Source organism: Megalops cyprinoides, chromosome 5 (assembly GCF_013368585.1).
Source record: "Megalops cyprinoides isolate fMegCyp1 chromosome 5, fMegCyp1.pri, whole genome shotgun sequence".
NCBI lineage: Eukaryota > Metazoa > Chordata > Actinopteri > Elopiformes > Megalopidae > Megalops > Megalops cyprinoides.
Genome location: NC_050587.1, coordinates 32,874,568 through 32,900,939, shown reverse-complemented (window position 1 = coordinate 32,900,939; position 26,372 = coordinate 32,874,568). Strand labels below are relative to the sequence as shown.

The 26,372-nt window shown below is 42.4% G+C and overlaps 1 protein-coding gene across 1 annotated transcript in view; it reads left to right on the top strand.

The window, feature by feature from the left end:
* The window catches only part of LOC118778443 (protein unc-13 homolog B-like), an 88,354-nt gene that overhangs the window by 13,465 nt on the left and 48,517 nt on the right, over positions 1–26,372 (top strand). The window contains exon 2 of the mRNA XM_036529973.1: positions 8,129–8,158. Coding sequence (XP_036385866.1) covers positions 8,129–8,158 — 30 coding nt within the window. The remainder of the gene's footprint in view (positions 1–8,128; positions 8,159–26,372) is intronic.

Sequence of the window (26,372 nt, the reverse complement as noted above, 5' to 3'; positions counted from 1 at the left end):
TGAGCAGTTGCAAACCGAAACATTTAAGTCGGTAAACACTAATGTAGGCCGTTTCATTCTGCTGTCCCTCATTCAGGGGCAAGTTGACATTGTGTACAAAAAAAAATATTCATTTTTAATCCAGGAATCGCATTTGCTCATCAAAATCCTAAATGCACTGTTTGTGCAGTTCCTAGGACTATTGTGGTAATGCAGAGAGACTGAACAGCCTGACCAGTGCATTTATAGTGAGAAGATCATGCAGGTCATGCAAAACTAAGAATGGGGTAAATAGACTATTTCCATAGTACATTTGAATGAGAGTTTGTTAAATTACAATTACTACTACAACTACTATCAATAACAATGAATGCATTTTATTTATGATTCACTTTTATTTTACATTTACATTTATTCATTTTTACACTTTTATGGATATTAGAATTTGTAAGCCTTGTAAGACAATTGTTTCAAATACTGAAAATATCAGACATTTTTGCTCAAATATTGTGTTAACATACTAAGAAAAAATATATGGAGCTTTTGTGGTGGGGATCAGAGCCGTATTTTTTAGATATTGTAGCTCAGATATACAGTTTGTGTTCAGTTCACCTCTGAATAAGAGTGTACTTCATTATTTGTCCTTGTTATTAAAGAACAGGTTTAGCATTCAACAGTTAAAATGGTTCCTCTTTTCAGATGATTGTTTGTGTAGGCGTTTAGTCCTAAGGAGATGAATGAACACAAAACGACATCTATGGTGCCATAGAGGAGGAACATGTCACAAAGTTGTGAGCTGTTGAGGGTTTCAGAAAGTGAACTAAAACAGGTGCAATATAGGGCATCCTCTGTGCAATGATGCTGTCTGCTGCAACGCCAGACTCTTTCCCTTGGATTGTTAAAAAGGGAGTTGGCGACCTCACAGCTTGGGGTGGATTTTGACATCTTAGTCAGGTAATCCCCAGGTATCAAAGCAAATAAACTACAGTAAACAAACAAAGAGGCGGTCCTTTTTAACAGCCAGCTCCTTGAGGGATACTGCGAGAGAAAACCTTTGCAGTTGTTTATACGCATAGGATCTGTGTCCTCACAACATTTTCAGAATAACCCATTTAATGTGGGCTGGGAGTCTGTAAAATTTAAATATATACTTAAGAAAAATTGCAATCGCCAGGTAAAGGCAATCCATCAGCGATCAGAACTGATTAGTGTTCAGTTCAGTGTTTTGATATACAGTATAGGTGGAGACGAAGTGCACTTCCATTTACTCAGCCACATGATGGTTGCTTTGGGATGTAGAAAAAAATGTCTTGTTCGTGTTAGGGGAGGACGGACCACACATTCCTTCTCACTCTTCCTATTAACAGAGAGCCTGATTCAGGGAACAATGTGTTCAGTGTTGGACAAAGCATCTATAGTACTTGCGGCTTGCAAACTGCAACTGAAACCTCCCTCTCTAATCCATAGCAGAGCTGTTACCATTAAATTACCTAGGTGTTTGCTGTGTTTTTGTGACTGCTTAAAAGTGGCTGTAATTGTGAGCCACCAGCCTTGGCACTGCTGCCTTTTATTTGTCTCTCTTCTCTGCATTGATCTGGACTGTCACTGAGAAACAAGGCTTGCCGATGCCGAATATAAGCCACTCTGTTTAACAGAGCAGAACGGTTTAACATGGTGCTGGTGTTGTGCTCTGTGATTCTTTCAAACCCAAGTATTTACAGCAGCCGTCTGGCACAGTTGCGGAGCCAGGTTTACTGTTCTGTGAGATGCGTTGGAGGTGGAGTCCATTCCTATGACCCAGGATTTACACTAGGATTATGAATACAGTACGGAGCAATCTGATTGGTCGAAGAGCTGGCATTGTTGGGAGTGACCTGTGGTCTTTGAGGGATTTGACAGCAATGGATTAGTGTGATGCATTTGGGGAGAGCAGGGAGGTATAGTCTCTGAGCTGACGTCTAGTTAGTGGAGACTGTTCTGCTTGAAATAGTGGAGGATAAAAGCTGCCAATTGTCCCCAACCTGTTTACGCTTGTTGTGTGTGATTAACAAGTGTGCCATTTTGAATAAGGATCACTCATCCGCAGCTGATGCCCTTTTGGCTTGATTGCATCTGATGTGGTAGCATTACCTTTGTGTACTTCAGTATTGAGTGATTTTAATTATAGCAAACAGATTGCTGGTTTACAGGAGTTGTAATACATCATACAACCTTATCCCCTCAATAGCATCCTTATTAACATGTGTTAAGTTATTTATATGTGTGTGTGTATATGTGTGTGTGTGTGCGTGCCCAAGTGTGTGTGTCCAAATCCACCTGTTCCTCCTGGTAGAATCAGATTAGAATGCAGCCTAGACCACAATACCCATGCTCCATCCTGAACATTGCTATACCTCATCTGTTGATTATTTGTCAGCAAGTTACCTTTTGTTGATGTGACTGAGCCACTCACCGAAGATCACTTCTCATCCAGTGAGCTTGATCAGTACCTCTAGATACCATGTAGTGTAGTGGGATGTTTACTGGTGAGAATCTTACCATTGGGATGAGGTCTGGCACTTTTCTACAGTAGAGATTATAACAGCATGTGTGATAAATGGCCACTCACTGTTCACTGTTTATTTCTTTATGTTGAATGAGGGAGTAGATTTAATGACAACTGGTGGATGAGCCCTTTCTGAAATGGCCCTTTCTGAAACACGGCCAGGAAGGTGCGTTTTAACAGAATGAAAACACAGTGGGTGCTTTCTTCTCAATCTGGAGAAATCTGACTGCATTTGCTGATGAGTGTTGCATGACTTTAATTGTAATAGCTAGGAAAGCTAAGCGTACAAAATACCCTTTTGCAATGGTATTCTATTGCATTGATTTTAGAGAGGTCACGCCACTCTTCCAGTCACATATGTCAGACCCCAGGGAGGCATTAACTGGCCCAATTCATCAGGTAATCTCACAAAGTCGGCATCTCTGCACCCAACTGACAGACACATGGGCGAAACTGGTGCCCCTTTTGTTCAGAGGCAAACAGCCAGCCCTGAGCGCAAGAGATTATTTTAGCGTACTGCAGTTTATATTTAAATGCCTATATAACCATCTAATTAAGAACTATAAAAAATCTTTAAAATGACTGAATCAGAGTTTCTTAAAGGAAGAATTGGGTATATACACATGATTGCAATGGCAGTCTGATTTTTTTAAAGTTTTGCAGAGTAATTGTCATTGTATTGAAAATGTATGTCATTGCTAAATGAAAAGAAAGACCATGCCTCACCCTCCAGGACCAATCCAGAATCACTTCATGTTGCTTTACTCCTAACCCTTTACCACTTAGCGCAAAAATCTTAAGCAGATCTGAAATCAGTGCTTGGGGGCACTATGGATATACAGTACACTGGAAAAATACAGCTGAATCCAAATGGCTCGGGTGCCAGGCCTATGACGCAGGGGGAGAGTGTATGAAAGCTTTCAGTTAATCCCATTGCTGTGCCAGCCAAACTCTGCTCTGTGTCAACCAGGTGTGCCTTTCGCCAGGTGAGCAAACACTAATGAAAAATTGCACCAGAAATTAACTTTGTGTACATGAACGGTTGGACATGGCGTTTGCCAGCGTTGGAAGCGAAAGGCACACGATCTTCTGTCTTGAGGTGGTGGAATTTTTTTTTTTTTTTTTTGCATCAGATGCTAAGTCTCCCTCTCAGCATCACAGGCCTTTCTCTGTTCTGATTTTCAGCTGGATTCTCTTATTGTCTGCCACACTTTCCTCTCTTCTCCTCTCCCTTCCTGAGCTCCGTTCCCCTCTCCTGTCGCACGCCGCTCCTCTCTCTCTTTGCCAAGCTGAAACTGCACCCCTGGGACTTTCATGACAAGATGCTAAGAGTCCGTGAAGAGCTCGTCATCTCGGCTGTCACTTTTTTCACGAGAGTCCTGAGTTTGACGGGACATCTTATCAGGGAGTATGGTGAACTGAGTGGCAGGTCTTTACTGGAGGGGTGGGTGCCTGTGTCTCTCCACAGACTGGGGCATGGAGCAGAGCATTCTGGGAGTTGCAGCACCTTTCCTTTTGCTTTTGTTTTTTTTTTGTCCATTCAGTGAAGCTGAGTTGAACCAGCCTAGTAATACTGAAACTCAGCTGACCTGTGGAAGAGGCAGTTGGTGCCAAAGGAAACAACTGGCCTTTGGTCAGGGAATCTCATTTTCCCAATAGTTATTTTTGAGGTCAAGAAAATGACTGATGTTTGGACCGTAATTTAACTCTTGTGCACTGTTGCGTGTGTATGCATGGTAGTTATTTTGTGTAGTTATGCTGGAGAGTTTTAGGTCACATACATTGTAACTGAGTAGCATCACACACGGTGAGATCTTTTTTGATTTCCTCAGCTACGGGAGTCTCTCAGACACCAAAAGTGCATTGTGAAACAGCAAGGGACAGCATGAACAGTTCTGTTGCAAATGACCCCCAACCCCTGTTCTGAATAAAACTGGTGTCGCTTTATAGTCAGCAGAGGCAGTGGTGAGCCAGGGAAACGTATAATCATCCACAACACTCCCCTCTGCTGAGAGCAGACTGTAAAACCTAAAAGTCCATTATTGATAGTGGTCACCTCCCCCTTTGTGTTCTAGCCTCTGATTTTTTGCAGTAATCCAGTCACAACCTTATAGCCAGTACCTGGCTATTTATAACAAACAAAGGAAAGGGTGGGAAATGACACGTTGGAAGGTGTTCTCCCCGGCCTGGAGCAGTGACATTGAGACGTGGGCAGGTGGGATTCGGCTGCAGGGAGGCTGGTGAATATTGAGCAGCCGGGAGAGCAGGCCCTTGCGTCAGCGTGGGTCTTCCTCTGCGCGCTGGAGGACAGGCTGTCCCCCCTGTACTCGCATGGTCATTACCGGTCATCCACTGATCGCTGGCCGATGTGAAGCACAAGCAGGTCGCGTGGGGCCACCCGCTGCTTCTCGTGAACGGCGGCCTGCAGTCCTGCTGCTGCCTGCTTTAGCCTGGAGTCCTTTTGGCCACATGTTGAGCCCACAGTTTTGTTGTGTTTTGTAAAGCCCCCCAGGCCTAATTCCAGTTGGTAGGTAATCAGTCCTGTTGCCCTTTGGTAGAGCAACAGTCTGGTTGCCCTGAACGTCTGTGGATAAAGATATAGGTTTTTGCTCTTTTAAACCACAAGGTATTTAATCTCTGGCTGTGGAAATTTGCTGTCTAAATGAGAGCATGTATGTCATGGTCCCACACTGTGCTGACACTGGTCTTCATTTTAAGGACAACTGAAAATTTCCCCATATGGCTGACTTTAGTGACACTGCTCAATGCCTGTACTTTATGTAAGCAAAGATGGTTTGATTACCACATGAAATTAATCAGCCAGAAGGAAGCAATGGTTCACTTAGTCATTGTGAAATGTGCAAAAGACATTCGATATTCAGTGGAGTACTTTCTTTAAAAGCGATTTGTGCCATGTTTAAGGCTACGTAGAGAGTGAAAAAACACTGCCAATGACAAAGAAAGCTGAACCTGTAAAGTCACACAGTTCCTGTTTATTGCGTGCATGGAGTGTTGAAGTGAGAGACATTTTGATTTTGAGTCAGTATTTATGGAGGAGAGGATGGATACGGGTAAAGTGGTCAGCAGAGATGAGCCAGGCAAAACTGAAACGCTGTCTGAGAGTTGGTTGCAAGACCTAAAAGGGGGCCAGAACCAGCTCTTCATTGTTAGGCAGAACCGGGGAACTAGCTACTAACAGGGGTCTACCAGAAAATTGATCTTCTCTAGTCTCAGTTAATGGCTTTACACTCTTTTATTGATTCTTGAGATCAATTCTCATGGAACACCAAGCCATGGTGGGATGAGCTGTAAATAGATTTCTTTAATATTTGGATGTAGTGGCCACATGCCTGCAAAAAGTGAAACTTTGGGTCAGGAATGGGCAATATTGAGGAGTGTTGTGTTGGAGTTTATTGAAGACAATTCTACGGTGTCAGCGGCCATGAGAATGCACTGGAATTGTCTGTCAGAGTGAGTTTTAGAAGTACAGACTGAATAGGTTAAATACTGATGTTCATTGAATGTATATTTCAGAACCTCTTAGTTTTTAATGAACACCCCCTGTTATATCACTCTTGCATAGAACGCTGGGAGCCTGTGGCCAGGTTTCGGCTGAGGCGTTTGATGGACTCCCTTGCGAAATGTAAAAAATTTAAACTTCAGTTATGCATATGTATTCGCAGTATTGGCTGCACAGTCTTGGCTGCGATGGCTCCTTCTCTCTCCAAAGTGTGAAAATGATAGTGTGAAGTAAATTGCTACAGCGACCAGCTGTCTGGTGCATCTTTAGATCACCAGTCTGCTGAAGAAAACACACAAAGATCTGTAAAAAAAAAAACAAAAAACAAAAAACAAATTTAACAGCATATCAATAGAGTATACATTAATGTGTAACAGGTTAACTTCAGTGCTTTGTCACAAGTATGTAAAATTATCAATAGGGGAGCTGTGTCTAACAAAAGAGAGCCATCTTTTGAAAAAACCTTAAGCACACATGCCTGCACAGACACACACATACAGACATGCACATATTCAAAGGCAAGCGAGCACACACACACACATGCAAATGAAGCTTAAACGGCTGGGTCTACTGAAAAGGAAGTGAAAAAGAGAAAGGCTTGCATCCTTTGCTTACAGGATGTCTCCCGGTGCTGAAAGCTGTCTTGGACAAAGCTGTAAGGAGTTGGAAGGAAACGGGGGTGGAGGGGGGGGGGGGGGGGGGGGGTTGAGTGATGAGTTGGTGGGGAGTTTGGGGGGGGGGGGGGGGGGGGGTATTGACTGATCTACATTTCACACAGCTCTCTTGCTGAGATGTTCCGATCAAGCTCATATCAAAGCCTGTTTGTCTCTGCACCTGCCAGTGGGTCTGTGGTACAGCTGGAAAGGCGGAGCTTATTCAGGCTGAGGCTTCTGCTGAGTTTTCCCCTCAGCCTCATACTTATTGCAGTTCCTGGTGTCTGCACACCTGACAGCAAAGCTGGGTGTGGAATGACATGGTATGATATGAAGGGAATATTTCAGTGATTGAGAGTGATACTTCAGCATCGAGTCTAATATCCTGTATTTTTAGCTTGGATAGGAGGTTGAATTTGAGGAAGTTAGTTTAGTATTAAATAAACCTGTATTAAATATTAGTTAGGTTTGATAGGCGTTGTGGTTTTGAGCTATCAAAGTCAAGGTCTACTTATAGGTTTTGAGTTACATTACATAGCAGCTGTTTTGTATGATATGTAAATTGTAACATGCTAAAAAAACCCATTTCTGGTTTTTGATATGTGGTACTACAAAATGTCATTAAAAAGAGCATATACAACTCCTTTCATATGATATGACCCTATAATTCAAAGCACTTACTGTGTTACTTTAGTGGTTAGCTGTTAGTATACTTGGCTAACTGGTGCCTGTTTCAGGAGCAGCTTGCAGTGCTCCCAGTTTTACATCTAACACATCCTGTGATCCATGATTGACGTAAATTGTTTTATTTATTTATTTTTTTTATCCCACACCACCTCTGCGCACCTCTAACTGCTGTTCCACGCCGCTGCCTTTTTAATTGTTCCTACACAGGGGCCACTGCGCCCTGGGTGAGGTGCACAGACCTTCATGAAACATTTACAGTTCTGTTCCCTGCCAGCACATTTTGCTCCATCCATTTAAAGATGAATGATTTACAGGCTCAGGGAACTCTTTGTAAGTTTGGGCTCTGCAGCTCTGTAGCCTTGAGTCTGTAAAGATGGGGGGATGTCAGGGTGGAGAATGGAGGTTAAACGATGTGGCCTGCGCATTAATTATTACATAGTTTATATTACTACATATTTCATAGTTCAAGAAATGTTGAATTGCACTGTCGGAATGATAAATATGAATAATCCTGGCTGACCACGATCCACCCAGTGTCTGCTGCTGGTGCGGTGTCCACATTGCAAGTGTCACCAGTCAAATCGTTCATTTTTGAGTCAGTAGTGGTACTTGAGGCATAGGGAATAAGGAGATTGCTTTGAGAATGTAGCCGTTTCATGTTTGAACTTACCAAAAGAGTCTATTCTATGCCAGTATCCATGTCCAGCCTCACTGACCTGCTTTTCTTCTTTCCTTCTGTTTCAGTTAAGAAAGCCAAGCTCCAGGGTCCCCCAGGTAAGAATGCTGGTGTTCCTCCATAAGGCATTCATAAAGAGTGGGTAAAGACATGACTGTAAGAGACTACTGCTCCCAAGAGAACTCTGGGTAAAAGTGTTAACCTGGATTGCTGCATGAACGATCTTTATATCAATTTTACTCCATGAAAAAAGACACAAGGGTGTTGTTCATGGACTGTCAGCATCCCTTAAATTAGGATTTAATTTAAAGCTATATAAGTATTGATGGAAGAGTGTGGCTCTCTGAACCCCACAGTTGGTGGTGCTGTCAGGCATTAACTGTTATCAGCCAATCACAGCACATTGCTCTACACTGGAAAACATTTTGATTGGGTGAAGTTGCAGAGTACGTTGGAGGCACCCAGCTTCATCCATAATAGAGTGGAGTAACATTAAGTATAAACAGAGTATGAACCCTTTTAGTGTCAAGTGTGGCATGTTCTATGTCACTGAGGAGATGTGATCAGATTTGTATTTTGTGGACTATTCACTTTATTTATTCATTCATATTCCAGCTGTAGACATATATGCACATACATAAAATGAGTATTTATTTGATAATGTATTATTATTTAATGATTATTATATTAATACATGCATTTCCAAATTTACTGCAGATTTTTTGAAGCCATATATAATCCTTATACAGTGTAGAATCCCCCTCACTACTAGCTACTCCGAGAGAACTAATGTATAACAATACCATGATATTATTAACCTATGACCTATGGCCATTGTAACTGGACAGTTGCTTTATGCTTGGTGTCCACTGTTTTGTAAAGAGGGAGGTACTGTAGACTTTGTATGTAGAGACATTCGGTATCCGTGTCGCAACACTGCCTTTCTTTGATGTAAATCACTTAAGTACTTGTGGAAGTGGACTGTTCATGGTACCTTTTTTTCCCATACGCTAGAAGAGTTTAAATGAGTGTCAGCAGGTCAGTGTTATCTGCCAGGCATAGGTGTCAGTGATTTCTGGGACTCTTGCCTCTGATCAGTGCAGCTTGGGCCAGGTCACCTCTGGCTAAGTCCTACATTGCTTGGATCAGGAATGGACCCCCCATGAGGTCTTGGCCTCTTTTCTACCTGATCCAGTCACTCATCCAGTTCTTTATGACAGGATCCCTCAGGGTTTTTAGAGTGGTTTTCATCCTGCTGTAGTCCTGGAGCAATTATTCTCCGATTCCTAAGGGAGTGATCACTCAGAGGCTGAGGAAATAGCCATGATTGTGGGTGATGGGGTGGCATAGAATTCCTAATTGGTGGTTGTTGGGGGGGGGGGGGGGGGGGCGTGGTGGCACAAGTTCTTTTGTATTCTTTGGGGGCTTATTGCACTTTGTTTTTCTGTATAAAATGAGAAGGGTGGGCATGGCCTAGGTCGCTGATTCTCAATCCTGCTCCTGGGGCCCCCCTGCTCCGCACATTTTCCATCTTTCCCTGCTCTACCTACCTGACTGAACTCATCAGTGGCACTTTTGATTAGCTGAGCACACCTGATGAGAGCATGTTAATCACAAGGATAGATAGAAGATATGCAGGACAGGGGGGCTCCAGGAGTAGGACTGAGAAACACTGGCCTAGGTCATAGAGTGTACTGTGGATATCCAGACTATTCTAAGCAAAAACGTCTTGGTAGGAAATTTATTTATAATGTCTTAACTATGTGTTTATTCTGTACAGAATTGACTATAGGTCGGATCATGTTGCATCACTCATGTTATAAGATCATGCTTTTGTTCTGACTTGATGAAAAGCAGACCTGCACAAGGTGTGTTCGGGTTCTTAGTGTTTGTACTTAGTTTGATTGTTCTCTCCAGTATGCTTACAAATATAATTACTTTCTGTGCTGGACAGCCAGGACCTTCAAGCCTTCTTCACATGTGTAATAGCTTTTAAGCTATTTAAAGGCATAAAATCTAATAAAACCTTATCTTTGAATGTTCTGCAGCAAGGCACTCTAACTGAAAGCTAAGTATCTGGTGTGTCTCTTGAAAAACTGCTTAGTCATATGCTGGTCTGAAGGCTGTGTAGCCATTAGTTATGTGTGGCACCTCATCGTCTCTTGACCAGTATTTTTAGATGTCGATACGCACACGCTCAAGAGAGTGCAATTATATGAGTCAGGAGCCAGGAGCCCTGTTGTAGAATGAACTCTCGTGAAAGTGCTTGGCGTGTCAGTGGAGTAGGTGGTGCTCTGGTCTGCATCAGCTTGGCAGAAGGGGTCCTGCCTTTTTGCGTGTGTGTGTTTGTGTGTGTGTGTGAAATCCTGCGTGTGTGTGTGTACATGCTTGCATTTTTGTGTTCATGCATGTGCATATGCATACGTCTGTGTGGGCAGAGAATGATTTCGGCTGTGGTTCTCATCTCCTAATCAATTATTGCGTAATCGGCCTGAAACGTCTCCAACAGAAAATGCTTTGAGAGTATGCGAAGCTCTGACAGGCTGTGTCTTTTTTCCTGCGTTTCTGTTGACACTGCAGTCAACAGGCAGCCAATGGGCTGTGAAGGAGCAGGCAGCATTTAAGCCTGCCATATCAGGCAGAGGAAGAAGATGAGAGCCCACAGCACCGGGGCCCTTTGTGTGCTGGCGGAGGTTTAGCTCGAGAAGTGCCTCTTTGCAGAATAAGTGCATTCATATATCTTCCTCTTACCCGCTGGTTCCCTGCACTCGCCATTCTAGCTGGCTGCGGTATCAGACCACAGGCAACCAACTGCATAGACCTCACACCAAGCAACCGTCATCCTTAGAAACCAGCTGGGCAAGCTGCAAGCTCTGTTTGCCCCGGGAGAAGGAGCTGGCCTATCTCTCCACTGTTTATCTACCAGTTGTTTTCTTTAGGATCAAATCAGGTGTTGTTTACACGGGAGCAGTCTGTTTTCGCTGATAAAGCCCGTGTTGTCACATTTAGATCGGGTTTCTAATAGGATTCCATGGTTTCATGTCTTTGGGTGTGTTCACACAGTTCAGCAGGGCTTAACTACCTGGCTACCACCTGATACTGCCGCCGTTGTGCGTTTGTACAAACATATGTTTTTTCACTGGTACAAGGACTGTTCATAGGTCAAATTCAGTATCACTAGATTTTTCTTTGCCCTTAAATGTTAAGAATTTAATCAAGCGTTTTTTCAATTAAGGAATTTGAGTTTAACAGTGGCTGAAATGTGTAAATTTCCATCAATCTGCAAGAACTGTAAATCGTAAAATTAGCGATTTGGAAGTTTATTGACAAAGCACACTGGTCCTATTGACTCTGTACATCTGGCCGAATTAACTGATGGGACAGCTCTTATCATCGAGTGCAATCATATAAGAGCTTTGCGCTGGCTCCACGTCCTGTCCAAACGAGGTTACTCACACAACAGACGAGATTACCAGGAACCCTTGAGAGCCTGACAGGGCTTATTAGGCCTCAGAATGAATGTGAACACATGCTGTATTGTTCCTTACACAGGAAGGCTTATCAGTCGATCACTGTAGCGCGCTTCTCTGGAATCAGGACCGCACACAGCGGTGGCACTCTGTCATGAGCCTTGTTCCTTAGAAACAGAAGATCCAATATATGGTGCAGAAGAAGCGTTTTAGCTTTGATACTCGAAAATGGGCCAGAGTGTTATTTTGTGTTTCCACCTATGAGGATGCAGTCGCAGATGGAGAATGTTTTTTTTATATTCCATTTCAGGACTTGTGTAGGGTAGAGGCCTCTATCTTTCCATCCTGTCCTGAATAAACAGCACTTGTTTGTAGCTGGCAGCAGCTGTTTCTTTGTCTGAAAGAGTATTGATTCTGTGGAAAGCAGATGAGTCTTTCCTTTTCATTTTGGCAGCCAATTTAATTTTTTTTTTTACTCTCATTATATGGGGGGACTGTAAACCAATAAATTTAAACAAATTTTCCTTTTTCTGTCTTTGTTATTAGCACAGCATTTCAACTTTGGCAACCACATTGATTAATGAAAAATACTTCGGGAATAATGAGTGACTTGATTGAATTTATTGTTCTTAAGGATGAACTGCATTTCAGTCATATAGGCCTAGATATTTTTCTAGATTTTATGTAAGTTAAAAGTAACTTCAATGGATTTTGGGGCGTTTCAGTGATGAGTTTTGCGAGAAACCTTATTGTGTGAAGTTTCTGACCTGTGAGGGCAGTTGATATCAAGCTTTTCAGACCTTAGACTCCTCCCTCTAAAAAATAGGAGGCACAAGGGTCAACTGCATGGTTTCTGACCTGCCAGGGCAGTCGATATCAAACGTATAGAATGAACGCCCATGCTTTTGAACAATCTAAGGAAGGGGTGAAATGCTTAGAGAGTAGCTTCTTCCAAGACATTTATGAATTCCTGTTTCCCTTTCCATTCCCTGAATGCTTTGCTGTATCCTCACTGTGAGTTTACCCGGATGTTCCCTTTTATATAGATTGCTAAACTGCTTAAAACCATTAAAATGTGCTTCAGTGCACAAAAGCGCCTTTGGGTGAAATTGGCCTCATTCTGAGAGAAATGCATTATGGCAAAATGTCTGTGTTCGCATTCCTCCCCCTCTCCCATTACAGAGTCTTTCTGCCAGGTGAACTCCCACTTTGGGCGAGTCGGTGCACTCTGATGAACTATGGGAGCTTTGGATTTTCCGTGAAGCAAACGCGTTGAATGCTGAACAGAGAAGCCACTCCCACCCCCTCCTCCTCCTCAGGTGGGATTCAGGTTTTTAATGCACTGGTCTGTCTCGCTGGACGGGTCTTTAAATAACGGTGCTGTGCGGTGGAGTTGACTCTCTGGGCGGCAGGCAGAACTGGGTTGGCAGTGACAGCCTGGTTTTCCTGTAATTAATGAGGGGTGAGTTGAACCAGGTTCATTAAGCGGGCCTGTCAGATTCAGCCCGCCCACCCTTGCAGCTTCCCTCACCTGCCACCGTGGTACAGAGCAGGGGCTGAGAGACTGCGGGGGCATGCTGGGATTGATTTCAGAGAGGAGAACCCTGGATATGTATACAGTTGTCCTTTGTGCAAGTTGGCTTCTTGACTCGTTGCCTTGCCTTCATTTCCTGTGTAAAAACGTAAAAATGAAGACAAAAAAAGAAAACTAATAATGATAAGGAAGGAATTTAGACATGACTTTTCAGGGAATAGCCCCAGGAACCTTTTAAAAGCAGATTTGTAAATTTTGTAAACTATATTTGCAGACTTGTGACTGTCATTTTAAGAATCTTCACCGATACCTTGCTTTTTACCTTGCTCTTAAGAGCTTTTCCAGCCCTCTGCGGGCTGTGTCCGAGGTCGTCAACGGAAAAAATTACCTCTTGTGCTCTTGTGTGAGTAAAAATACCTTTATATCACCTTGAACTCTTTGGCAGCGGTGATGTCATTTGTTTTCCCAGTGCCAGCTGCGGTCTTTATGGAATAAGCAGGACTAATGACTTCTTTGAGTTGAGGCCTGATAAGAGCTTGTTTGCTGTGGCCTTAAGTGTAAGTAGCTCTACTCATGTAACCATTTGCAGCGTGGCTGATTTTGCAGGCTTTTACTTTTGTAATTGTTCACGTTAAAAAGCTCTGGCCCTCAGCAAACTATAAAATTAAAAGTTCAGAACCATGGATATCTGCATCAGATCCGTGGTAACCCAAAATATGATGCGGTTAAATTCAAACTCTCTACAGCACATGGTACTGTCAGACAGGTGAATCTCATCTTGTTTTTCTTTGCTTGGAGTAATTAATTTCTTTGAGCTGAATTACTAGCAGAAGTGTAAAAGATTTCAAAGGGTATCTCAAAGAGGTAATTACCCATGTATACTTTATTGCTCCTCATTTTATTCTTCAGCTGAAGACAATGATTAACCTGGAACTGAAAAACAGCGACATTGAGCCCACACACTAAAAAAAGTATTCTCATTGTCTTCAGACAAATGAACAAGACTATTATTATTGAATGTACAGGTCGCTGTCAGAGGTCTAATTTCCCCCCCTAATAGTCCGATGTGAATGAGCCCAGGGCATTTAGTCTCTTTTGTTACAGTCGAAGAGATTTACCATGGTCAAGAAATCAATTTAAAACTATCCACAGCAGAGGTAGAAAACAACTTTTAATATGTTTGGAGAATTGGGATCATTTTTGCTCACTGAACCAGACAGGTCTGCAACACATTCTCATTACACAATACACATTACACAGAAACTGTGAAGCTGATAAATTGTGACTGTCTTTGTTGTCATTTTATTTATGTTTATTCTAACATGATGTTTGTGACTTGTTATTATGTATAACATTATGTTTTATGTCTTATTGGAAAATTTATAGTTTGCAAAACAAAACTGAGTCCCACAGTTTAATGTGATGTATTAGTATTCACCAAACAACATAATGACAATATGAACAGAAGATTTCAAAAAGAACATGGTTCATTTTTCACATTATAGTTTTTGTATTATTAAGTAGATTTTAAATATTTTACATCAAGTTGATTTTTTTTAACTGCACAATGCATACGCAAAGGCAACATATGTCTGTTGCGCACCAGGAACCACTGAATAAATTTCACTTGTTATAGAATGGGTCCATGTAACATGATGGCTTTGAGCATTAGACACCTCTGTGATATGAAGATGCACACCTTGGGTGTGGTGTCCACTCTTGGTGCTGGAGATTCATGGTCCTCATTGTTAAGAAGTTGAAGTTCCCATCCCAGGGCCTGCAACTGAGAGACTAAAACCAGATTTGGGTGGAAGACATGAAACCCTGGGATTTCCATTGGACACAGTTCCTTAATGGGATATTCTGTCTAGAGGGCTGAGTCTGTAGGGCATGACTAGAGACTAGAGGGGATTTATGGGTGATTTCCTGTCAGGGTGAAGGATAGGTGGCATAGGTTGCATCCCACTGTTCTACATGTCTAGGAGATCAGCTGTGCTTCTCCTTAGTGAGCTAGGCCTTCATGCTTCAGGGCTGGAATATACTGGGGTCTTGTGAATGTCTCACAGAAGCAATGTCAGCTTCCTGCTTTTTTTGATGCAGAGTTGAAACTCCTGAATGTAGCAGCTCCACTGCCTGTTCTGTTACATAACTGGACATAGCTTTTTGTCGATGTTGTGTTATTGGCAGTGAATTAGGTGAACACGTCTAGTACATATGGCTGTTTGTCGAGCCACTTCGTATACCTGGTGCCAGCTGCCGCAACTGCACCCTCTGCCAAGCAGGTGCTAATTCCACTCTGCTGAAAGACTGGGCCAAGCTCTCTACTACTCTGTCTTTCAGTCCCTCACTCTTGTAGTCTCTCCCACAGTCTCTCTCTCTCTCTCTCTCTCTCTCTCTCTCTCTCTCTCTTTCTCTGTCACATGCACACACACACACACACACACTCAAAGGAACTTTGACACAGTTCAACCTCAGGACCTTACTGTAGTGTTTCCTTAGGGGTTGCTGTCCTATTTTCACTGTCTTGTAGTTAGTCTGTTATGTAACTGATTGTTTTTTTTTTTTTTTTTACTGCAGTACCTGGGCTAGAATATGACACGTTCATTTGAGTTGAGATAGAGATATGACTGCACAGACATCAAAACTTTGTTTATAGATTTGTTATAAACAAAGATCTGTTATAAGACTTGTTTAAGGAATTTTATAGCAAAAACATGTTAATTACATAGTAAATATGGCTACCATTTGCAATATTTTGTACAAATTTTTGTTTGATGTGTAGTTAAAGTTTGAAGTATATAGCTACAGCTACACTGCTTTCCAGACACAGAGATACTGGCACTTGATGGCTTTCAGACTCAAGGCTGCTGGCCCTTTAATGTTCTCTAGGCACAGAGGTATAGGCCCCCAATGCTTTATGGACACAGAGATACCAGCCCCTGGTGCTTTGCCGAAACGGAGATCAGAGATGCTTCACGGTGGCACTGCTCAGTCCTTGGCTCTTGTTTACGTTCACCTGTGACAGAGCCGTGTGTCACCAGCCATGCATGATTCATGCCGGAGCCAGATCGGAAATGCCGCCTCGCCGACTGGCCGTGTTGTTATGACTTATTCATCGGAAGAGTCAACGGGCATCAGTGATGAATGAATAACACTTGCTGAAGTCCGAGGGGCGCAGCCATTGAAGTCTGTAGCAAACTCTCATGCTGAGAAAGGGCAAAGGGACGGGTCCAGAGCTAGCACAAAATCATTACATTTCCAGTATATCACGTATTTACTAAGCAGACTTTCTGGCTGATGTAAATGCATTTTACATTGTAAATTATCTGTCATATAGCTGGATATTTACTAAAACGTATCAGATTAAGTGCCCTACAATGATTCAAACCTACAGATATTTAGTAACAGGGTGAACCACAATTCCACAGCTAGACATCAAAGAGAATTTCACTTTTTGAGAATGAATGTCCACAGATCTCTTGGATGATCTAAAAGCTAAGTCTTGTATTGAGCTGCACATTGCATCGTCTTTGATTTTTATTATTTATTGTCATAAAATGAGAATTCATTTGTCAGGTTTTACTGTGCCATATGACTCTTTTTTTCATCTGAAATTCGACTTAGGTGCAGATGTCAGAGTTTACATCACTCTACGTCTTGTTTGCGCATGTGCGTGTGTGTGTGTGTGTGCATGTGTGTGTGTGTGTGTGTGTGTGTGTGTGTGTGTGTGTGTGTGTGTGTGTGTGTGTATTTGGATGGGGGCAACCCATCTGGTAAGATACTGTAAATGCTCTAGGCATATGAGACCTGGAAGGAAAACAAACTATGAGTCTGCTCAATCTGTGGGGGGGTCTCTAATTGTGCTTTCTTCCTCCTCCTCTTCTCTCTGTGTCTATCTCTCCTGGTCTCCCTTTAATGTCTTATCTTTTGCTTCACATTCATTGGGACGGGGAAGCGTGCGTATGATTAACACAAAAAAAGGCCCTTGTCTAGAAATGGGCCATTGGATAGCTCTCGCTCGGATCGTCTCCATAGATACACTCCCTGGTCTCCGTGGGCACCTGGAGTGGAGTTATTGTTTCTGGGTGACGTTCATTAGGCCACATATACGCTTCTGCAGTCTACAGTGCGTGAACCCTGGAGAGAGATGCAGATACACTTACAATGGTCAAAAATTGCTGACGACGGCTTTCGGGGATTATTTTTTTGTGTGTATTTGTTATTTATTTTTGGGTAGCTTTTTTAGAAAGATGCCTGTAATTGGAACGTGAATTTACTTCCTGTTTGTCTGCACATACTGTCTGCTGTTGTACCCCACTCTGGTTGACTTTGGGGGTATAACTCTCTGTTAAGAGCATGACATTGTCCCCTTTTAAAAAGGGATGAGACACCATGGAAGCAGGCAGTAGGGCTGGTTCAGTAAGTGTGAAAAAGGCTAATTACATTTCTACTTTAATATCCGGGATGTACTAATTAGGCCCCATTTGTCAGTGTGTTGTGTCTAGGCCATTGATTAGGATAGGTAGGGGCAATGCCTCATTTGAAGGCTCTGCGTCAGCTTCTCCAAAAGGGGGAATGAAATGTTTAATGGTTAAGTAACTTTTTTAATTTGATAATTTGGCAGCCATGAAACCTTAACCTTAACCCTAACACCGAGCCTAACTCTAACCTGCACATTTCTTATGCAGTCATATCCATAGTCCATATGCAATCACATCCTTAATGTGTGACCTGGATATCAATCAGTACACCTCATGCATATTCCCTCTTTTTAAAAATGGTCTGCAGAAAGATTTGGCTGTCTGACTGTATAGAGAGAAAATAAGAGTTCAATAGAAAATAAGCCGTCTTGTCTTTTTTTTGATTGTGATGAAAACCTTTGTAAATGCGCTTAAAACACTGCATGCTCCTTCAGTTGAGTTCAGCAGCAGGTGTCCTATTGAGATTTCCCATGCAGGGAGACTCACTGCTTGATAGAATAGAGGGTGACCCATTTTTGCCAGTTGCAGTGCAGCCTAAGATAGCAGTGGGAATCAGGCAGGTGGCTTATTGTACGTCCAAATCACCCCCTTCCATCTATACACAAGCACGCAAGGATGCACACACTCATACTGCATTAAAACCAATCTTTTTGAGGATGTTGATGGTAGAATTGAGGGTAAAATAATGCATGTTATGTAAAAATGACAGGATGGACTCCATTTATAAAACACTTTCTAAACTCTGCTGATCTCAGAATGGGCCTGTGTCTCAAAATGATTCGGTGTCTCAGTTTGTGAAGGGATCACATGATGCTGGCTGTTGAAGTTATAACAATGACATCACCTTGGATACATCGATAACAATGGCCATGCCGTTTGTCATCTATGTACAAACACCAACACCTGCGAACAAATGCGGCTTTAGAAACACTGCATTGGCTTCCGTGGAAGTACACGGTAACCTCGCCCAACTTGGCAAGATGCTCAGTCTTGTGCGCCGCTTCCCTGCTTCCTCTCAGTCGATATGTCCGTTGTCGGATGGACTCTGGTAAAAGAGGAAACACATTATCGATCAGAGATTTTATTCGATGGCAGGCTCAGCAGATAACGATGATGGAAGAAGGCTTTGCGTAAGAGCACGGGGCAGAACTCCCATTTATACACATATAAATATACACATTCAGGGAGCTGATCATTGTTGTTTCGCCCTCACTGTTTTGACAGGGGTTGGGATTCAGAGAAACGGGCACTGTAGCTTCATCCTGTCTGGGATTAGATTAAGAAATTGAAAAAAAAGAGGGAAAAGATTACAGATTTGAGACTATTTTAGTTTGGTAGACCATCAACATTAGTCTGTGTTTGGCATGAATGTGATCTAGAAACTGTCGACCTATATGGTATGTTAATGTGTATGTGTACATGTAAGCATGTGTACGCACATGTTTATGTGGGTGTGTATGAGTCAGCATGTGTATACACATGTGTGTGTACGTGAGAGTTTATGTATGTGTATGAGTAACCATCCATAAACCTGTGTTGTGCATTAATGAGGGTGTGTGCGCATATGTGTACGCATGTGTGTGTGTGTGTGTGTGTGAGGGTATGTATGTGAGGATGCGCATGTGCGTGTGTGTGTGTGCGTGCGTGTGTGTATGTGTGTGAGGGTATGTATGTGAGGATGCGTGTGTGTGCCTGTGCGTGTGTGTGTGTGTGTGTGTGTGTGTGTGTGTGTGTGTGTGTGTGTGAGGGTACGTATGTGAGGGTGCGTGTGTGCGTGTGTGTATGTGTCTGTGTGTGTGAGGATCTGCATGCGTGTGTGTGTGCGCGTGTGCGTGTGTGTATGTGTCTGTGTGTGTGAGGATCTGCATGCGTGTGTGTGTGCGCGCGTGCGTGCGTGCGTGTGCGTGCGTGTGTGTGTGTGTATGTGTGTGTGTGTGTGTGAGGGTATGTATGTGAGGATGCACATGTGTGTGTGTGCGCGCGCGTGTGTGTGTGTGTGTGTGTGTGAGGGTGCGTGTGTGCGTGTGTGTATGTGTCTGTGTGTGTGAGGATCTGCATGCGTGTGTGTGTGCGTGCGTGCGTGTGTGCGCGTATGTGTGTGTGTTTGCTACAGCATAGGCTGGCAGAGCTCATCGGGTGGCACGTGTCACTAGCAGTCCCCGGGGCCACAGGAAATGAAAAGTCACGGTTATGTCACCCGCTCACTAATCCCTGATTCCGGCAGCAGCCAGCTGAGTGGCTGATCCATTTTAACCATCCCTGTCCCTGCAGAGGGAAACCAGCTACTCGGCCATGAGAGGCGAAGCCTCTGAACGCGAGAGCAGACAACAGGTACAATACGTTCGGTCTTCAAGGGTTTCCGTATGTTGGAACATTGCAATTGTATTTTATCAGATACCTGAGATGTCATTTTTCCACATTGTGTCATCCTACCGTTAAGTGCCCTGTGCATGTTTTCCTTGAAAACTAATTGCTAAAACAGGCTGTCCCATTTTGTGACATCAGAATAAAGAAATAGACGGATATTGGAAATGGATGTGTACTCTCCATAATGGACCCCTTCCTTTCTTGGTTATATCACAGGTCACTCAATTGAATAAACAGCTGTTGTGTTTTGCAATGAATTTTGAAACTGGGCTGGACATTGCTGTTACAGCTATGTGTGCACCCCCTAGTGGCTGTTGTAGGTACTCACCTCAACCCACCATTGCGTCGTTGGTGCGTGCTGTTGAAAAATCCTGCCCACGTTTTGTTTCCTTGCTTTTTAGAACTCTGTTCTGGCTGTTAAATAATAAAGGATTTCAGCATCATGGCTCATGAGATTCCCACCCAAATTGGTTGGGGGAAGGAAAGACTTTGTGAAAGAGTGAGACAGAGGGAGAGAAAGATAAAGGCAGAGAGAAAGAGAGAGAGGAGTGGGAAGCTGATTGATTTTTCTCTCGAGATTAACGGGGTTGACATCAACTCTTGTGTGAAAAGGAAAGGGAGATTAACTCTTCTACTCTCTTGCACCCCCACTGGCCAGAATGTGTAAATGAAACACGTGAGTTCAGAGGAAATTGTGGCTGCCCTGAGCTGTCACTTGCTTTTTGTGTGCACTGTACTGTGGGAACCCGTGATACAACTGGCAGTCTGCTTTTTTTTACTGACTTGAGTGTTGCTTTTGTTTGGTGTCTACTGCAGATGCCTGAAAAAGACACACCTTTGAACTTCTCCCCAAACCCGCTTAGAGTTCCTTATACTCTTACACGCACAAAACTTAAATCACAAATGCCTAGTAAATATCCATCTGTATAAATGGGTAAAATTGTAATCTACGTAAGTCACTCTGGATAAGAGCATCTGCTAAATGACAACAAAATAATGACCATTGCATGCACTTTCCCTCAGAGAAAGAGAGTCCTTAGCGGCAAGTTCTCATCAGGAGCAGGGGGAACTGCTCGTCACGCCTCCAATTTCAGCGGGGGCTCTGGAGAGCGATGGTGACTGCTGGGGAGGAAGGCTGTGGGCTGGGCTGTAATTGATATCCGGGGAATGGAGGAGAGAGCAAGAGTGGAATAGAGGCGGCCAAGGTCTCCCGCCACCGGCCGCTGCCGGGCCTGCTTGAAACGATTAGGCCTTGGGAGATGGAACAGGACCCGGAGATGTGCTTTGAACCCAGAGGTCGATAACTCTCCATTACTCCCCTCCGACCTCATCTTATTCCTTTCTGTCTCGCCGTTGCTGAGATTGCGGCCAGGTGTGTACCTCAGGTTGTCACTCAGTCATTTACTTCCAAATGGATTTTGGGGATCCCTCTCAGTTATGCAGTGCAATGCTACACTTTTTGCACTTTTTTGGTTGCTATGACACCTGGGTTTTGTGGCTGTGGAGAAACGGGAGGCCATGAAGCCTAAACCATAAAGATACTGTGGTTTTAATGACATTCAAGCAACTGTAAGAGAAGTTTAATGTATAAGGCCTGAGCATTAAAGAAGACAGTCTGCAGTCTGCAGAATCTGAGCGCTTACAAAGGATTTCACCGGTTTTCAATTTACAGATGGGTGCAAGATCTTATAATGAATTGTTTTTCGGCATGTACTTTCTTACAAAATCTAAGTCCTGTTCTTTCCCATCACATCTGAACATGTGTCCAAATGAATTTTGAGAATGATGATCCCACATAAAATAATCTATTTGAAACTGAACCCCGTAGTAAAATTTGCCTGAATTCGCTGAGATCTTCAGATGAACAGACCTGTAAAAATGCAAGGGTGCATGCTTCGCAGAGCCAACCAAACACAACTCCAACTCCATGCTGCTGGATTAAGGGATCCTATTAGTTCTAACAGCTATACTTTCTGAAAGAAAAAAGTTATATATGAAATGATTTAAATCAGAAAAAAGAATCACAAAAACTGGCATAGAGCCAAGGAATTCCGGAAAAATAAAGTTGCAAATATCAGAAATTGCATGTCAAGTTCATCCGAGCATGTGACAGCATAGGCCTGCTTTTTAAAATTGTCACCGAACTGCAAAATTCAGACACTTGAAAAGCTTAGGTTGTTTTACTGGGTGATCAAAATGGCAGTTTGAACATCTGCAGACAGCAGTGGGTGGAACCATTGGTGGAGTCACTTCAGACTCGCCTGCTTCTCCCTGTCACTGTCCACAGCTGTTAATTTCCTTCTTTGCAGCCATCAATTTCTTTGCAGCAATCAATTTCACGAAGAGCCCCCCACTGTACGTTGCTTGCCTCCGTCAGAGTGCTCTGTATGAAACGTTTATTAGCAGCACACCTGGGACGTTTGCTTCTGTCTGTCAGAATTCTCTGTGTACAGCTGGTCGTTGTTGAGTGAGACAGGAAATGCTTGAACGGCATCACTGTCAACCGGCCTCAATTCAGAACCCCTTCGGGATTTTGTCTGGTGTAGATTTTTTTTTTCCTTGCCGCAGAAGTTGTCCCACCAAATAATGACTTGGTGCACACTAAGTCCCAAACCATTAATGCAGCATTGTGTATAAGAGGGATATTGCACAAATGTCACAGTGGCCTGGATATGTTCAGTTTTATTAAAGTGTTTTGTGGCCTTGGGACAAATTAGAAGAGGTTATTTGGATAGGAGGGATTGTGGGAATTGACTACAGTTGTAAGTGTACATCATACTGTGTTCCAACAAGGATTTGTGTATAAGATTGTGCCACAAATACAGAGGCACAATCTTATTCCTGTCCATATGTATATTAGTTACTTCTTTAAAAAAACAAAATGGTACTAGCCTTAGGTGAAGGTACTAGAAATTAGATTCAAATATATCATGCTTCACCACTTAAACATGGATGAAACATTTCCACCTGGTCTAATTCCCAATATGGCTCGCTCAGTCTGGCCAGGCAATCATCCCCCCAGACTATCTGGCTAATTAAATGACATCCACTGCAGTTGATGAATGGAGAGTGTTTCTCATGCAAGAGGGTGCTACACATTGGTGGTGACTGAGGTAAATTATGCCCCACACCATAAAGCCATTTTGTAACCCTTAGATTAAAGGACTTGATTAAATCATGATCATGATGATCATCATCATCATCATAATGATCTTTATCAACCCATATTATATTTACACAGGCTCTTGAAAGGTAAAATCAAGTCGATCGTTGTCAAGAGACTGATTCACCAAGAGTCCCATTCATTTGATTTCTCTCCTTTAAAGGTGAGACAATGGGAGTGGCTTGAATGAGAACATGAACACAGAACAGATGTGTAGGGGTTCTGTAGAGTATTAGCTAGAGAGCTTTGCAAACAGACCATCTGCAAGGTGTGGAGCCACTTCAAAGAACCCTGCCCATTTGTCTTCACTGACCAGTGGCTTATTATTATTATTTGCCTTACTACCCAGAGAGATGTGGACCTGGAGTAGATACCCTGGGGAGTCAAGCTCTAGTCTGCTTTGCAATGACATCGCCATGAGTTCCAGACCTCTCAATAACTCAAAGCATATTGCCTATAGCATTATGACTTACAGAGTGATGTCTGAAATGACTGGAGATGGAGTCATTCAAATTCTCGCGGATGTGGCCTCCTTTAAGAATTAGCACATCTACTTTAACAGTGACCATGCATGGGATCTCATGATTACAGCTGTATTAATATTTCACTAATAGCTCCTGCTACTATTACAAGTTACAAATAAGGGAGTGCAAGTATAGCAAAAGGTAACATTTCACTTTTTTGGTGTAACTAATGTTACAGCCGGTCAGTTCAGAGAAAATTGAAAATGTTTTGTGACTGTGCGTGGTTTCTTGACTGAGTGGAGCAAGTTGAGGATGAGACATGGATGAAATGGAACATGTAACATGGAGGAAGTACATGCACAGCAAGGGGGATACAGAATGTGGGATGGTGACACTGTGTGATACAAGGAAGATTCCAAACTCAAGGAGGAGTTTTCCCATGAATCTCTAGCTCCCAGCAAATATTTGCTCTGTTGTTGCAGGGAGAGGTTACAAGCAAGCCTGTTTGCCTGTCAAGCACATGACAACCGCACATGTAACAACTAGCAAAAAAACAGTGCTGAAATAGCTAATACAAAAGCTTGGATAGATTTCGGTTGCAATTTAATGGTGTAAGCAATAAAACAGGATAGTGGAAAGCGATACAGACTCCTAATAATCAGAAGCAAATTTAAGGCTGTGTGACTTATTAAGGCTTGCATAACATTTAAAGTGTCTTACAACTGAAGGCCCTGGAGATAAGTCAGTGTCTTTATAGTAATTGTACACAGAATGAAAACAATATCACTTTTTAATGAATGTATCTCGTGAACTCATTTAACACTGATGCTTCATTTTGCCTAAAATTACCATAAAATCTTTAATAGTACACTTTTGTGCACCTATGTTTAGAAGCTCAGTGTCTCCAGGCGAAATGCAAGCAACAATGAAAATGTAATATCCTGCATCTGATTCCCAATGTGCCATTGTCCTGTTTTTTTTGTTCTTCCTTCCATATAGTTGGATTATATCTCTCCTCCACCAATAAAACTGCTCTCAGAGATCCAGTTTAATTGAGTTTCCACTTCCTTAATATCGATGCTCTCTTTAGTATGTCTCGAATATTGTATTACTGCCTTGCAAAATAAATGTTGCTTGCATTTAAAAAAGAAAACAGACTAATGCTTTACAGATGACACTAAAAGGAACTAAATCCATTATGTTCAGATAGGCTGTATATCTGTTTTAAGTACCGCCTGGCCCTCAAGGATACATTCTAAGTTAGATGTGCCGATTGTGATAAGGATATGGACCTCCCTGTTGAGAAAGTGGTTGGTATTGTAGTGAAATATAATTTTGATAAGCAGGCATGGAATTTGTAATCAGATCTAATTTTAAAAGTGAATGAGAGCTGACCCCCATCAGTATACTTGATTAAAATATTACATTTCCTTTAATACACAGTTGCTGGCAACATTTGGTGACAGTCTTCTTCAGCAGTAATTATAAATCAGTGTTTCACTTCCTGTTACTCTACAGCATTTACAGCAGTGCTAAGTCTCAGCCACCCCTGACTGTGTGTCAATTAAGTGCCTTCGAACGTTGAGCAATTTAATAAGGAACACAATAGCCCATAACATCACTACCGTAACCACAGCAACAAGAGGGTTGTCACACTTTTTTTTTTTTTTTTTTTTGGGGGGGGGGATGTTTGACTGTCAAAAATGAAAGAAATTGCAAGTCAGCAATGTTCTGGCAATTTTCATTTTCAGGCCACAGTCAAAAAGCAAGCAAACAATCAAAACATTGTGTTACAGTAATTGCTCATGCGGAATGCAGCCACATTGTATGCTACCTTAAAATGGGAAGTCTTAAATGGAATGGTGCTCAGGTTAATTTAGTTGAACTGGTCTCTCCCAGTTTTCAGAAATTAGCCCAGTACAATAATATTACATGATATTTGTAGTATCGACACTATTTCGCTAGTATATAGTAGGTATACACAATAAGCACATTTACACATAAAAGAGCATAGTGGTTAAATATTTTCTACATCAGAACACATGCCCGTATTGTTGCATGATGGTTAAATGGTCTGAAGTGGGTTACAAAGCCAAAAAGGATTTCGAATGAGGAATTTCTTCTTTGTTATTGAAGAAATAAAAAAGAGCTTTTCAATATAGATGCCTACTCTATGAAATGAACAACATTAGTTATTGCATTTACAGTGAAATTACATTTCAGCACAAAGCCACCCGAGAAATGAAACCCATGCAAACACTCTGAAAAGGTTAGAACTGATGTTGCGAAGTCATTGAAATCTCTTGTTATGGATGGTATGGAGAGAAAAAATTGAAAAAGCACTTCTATTGTGTCACAGTTAAAAGCTTGCTAAGAGCTTTCTAACCATCTCTGGCCTTGTGTGCCCACGGGGAATGAATGGTTCTCTCGTTGGCAGTTCACATTTAGATTCTATTATCCCAGGAAGTGTAGAAGTTGGCTTTTGACACGGCATTTGGCTGTTCTTGGCTACGGCATTCACTTTGTTGTGTGTAGACTCGGTCAGGTGACTCTTTGTGATCACTACATAGGCCTTGGGAACTATTGGGGTTGCATCATATTGTATCATTTTGATTTCTGTGTCAATGCCCTTTTTATGATTTTCTGTATATTGAGATGCATAGCCTTTTCATTTAGTATCCTGTTGGAATCTTACCGTATTGAAGTCCATTAAAGGCTTCTACTTCTCGCAGAGGCTTGGTCCTTGGGCTGGCTACTTTTGAACTGTGATTGAAGGAAATGGACTCATAAATGAACAGGTTATAGGCACTAAATGATACATATAAAGCATTTA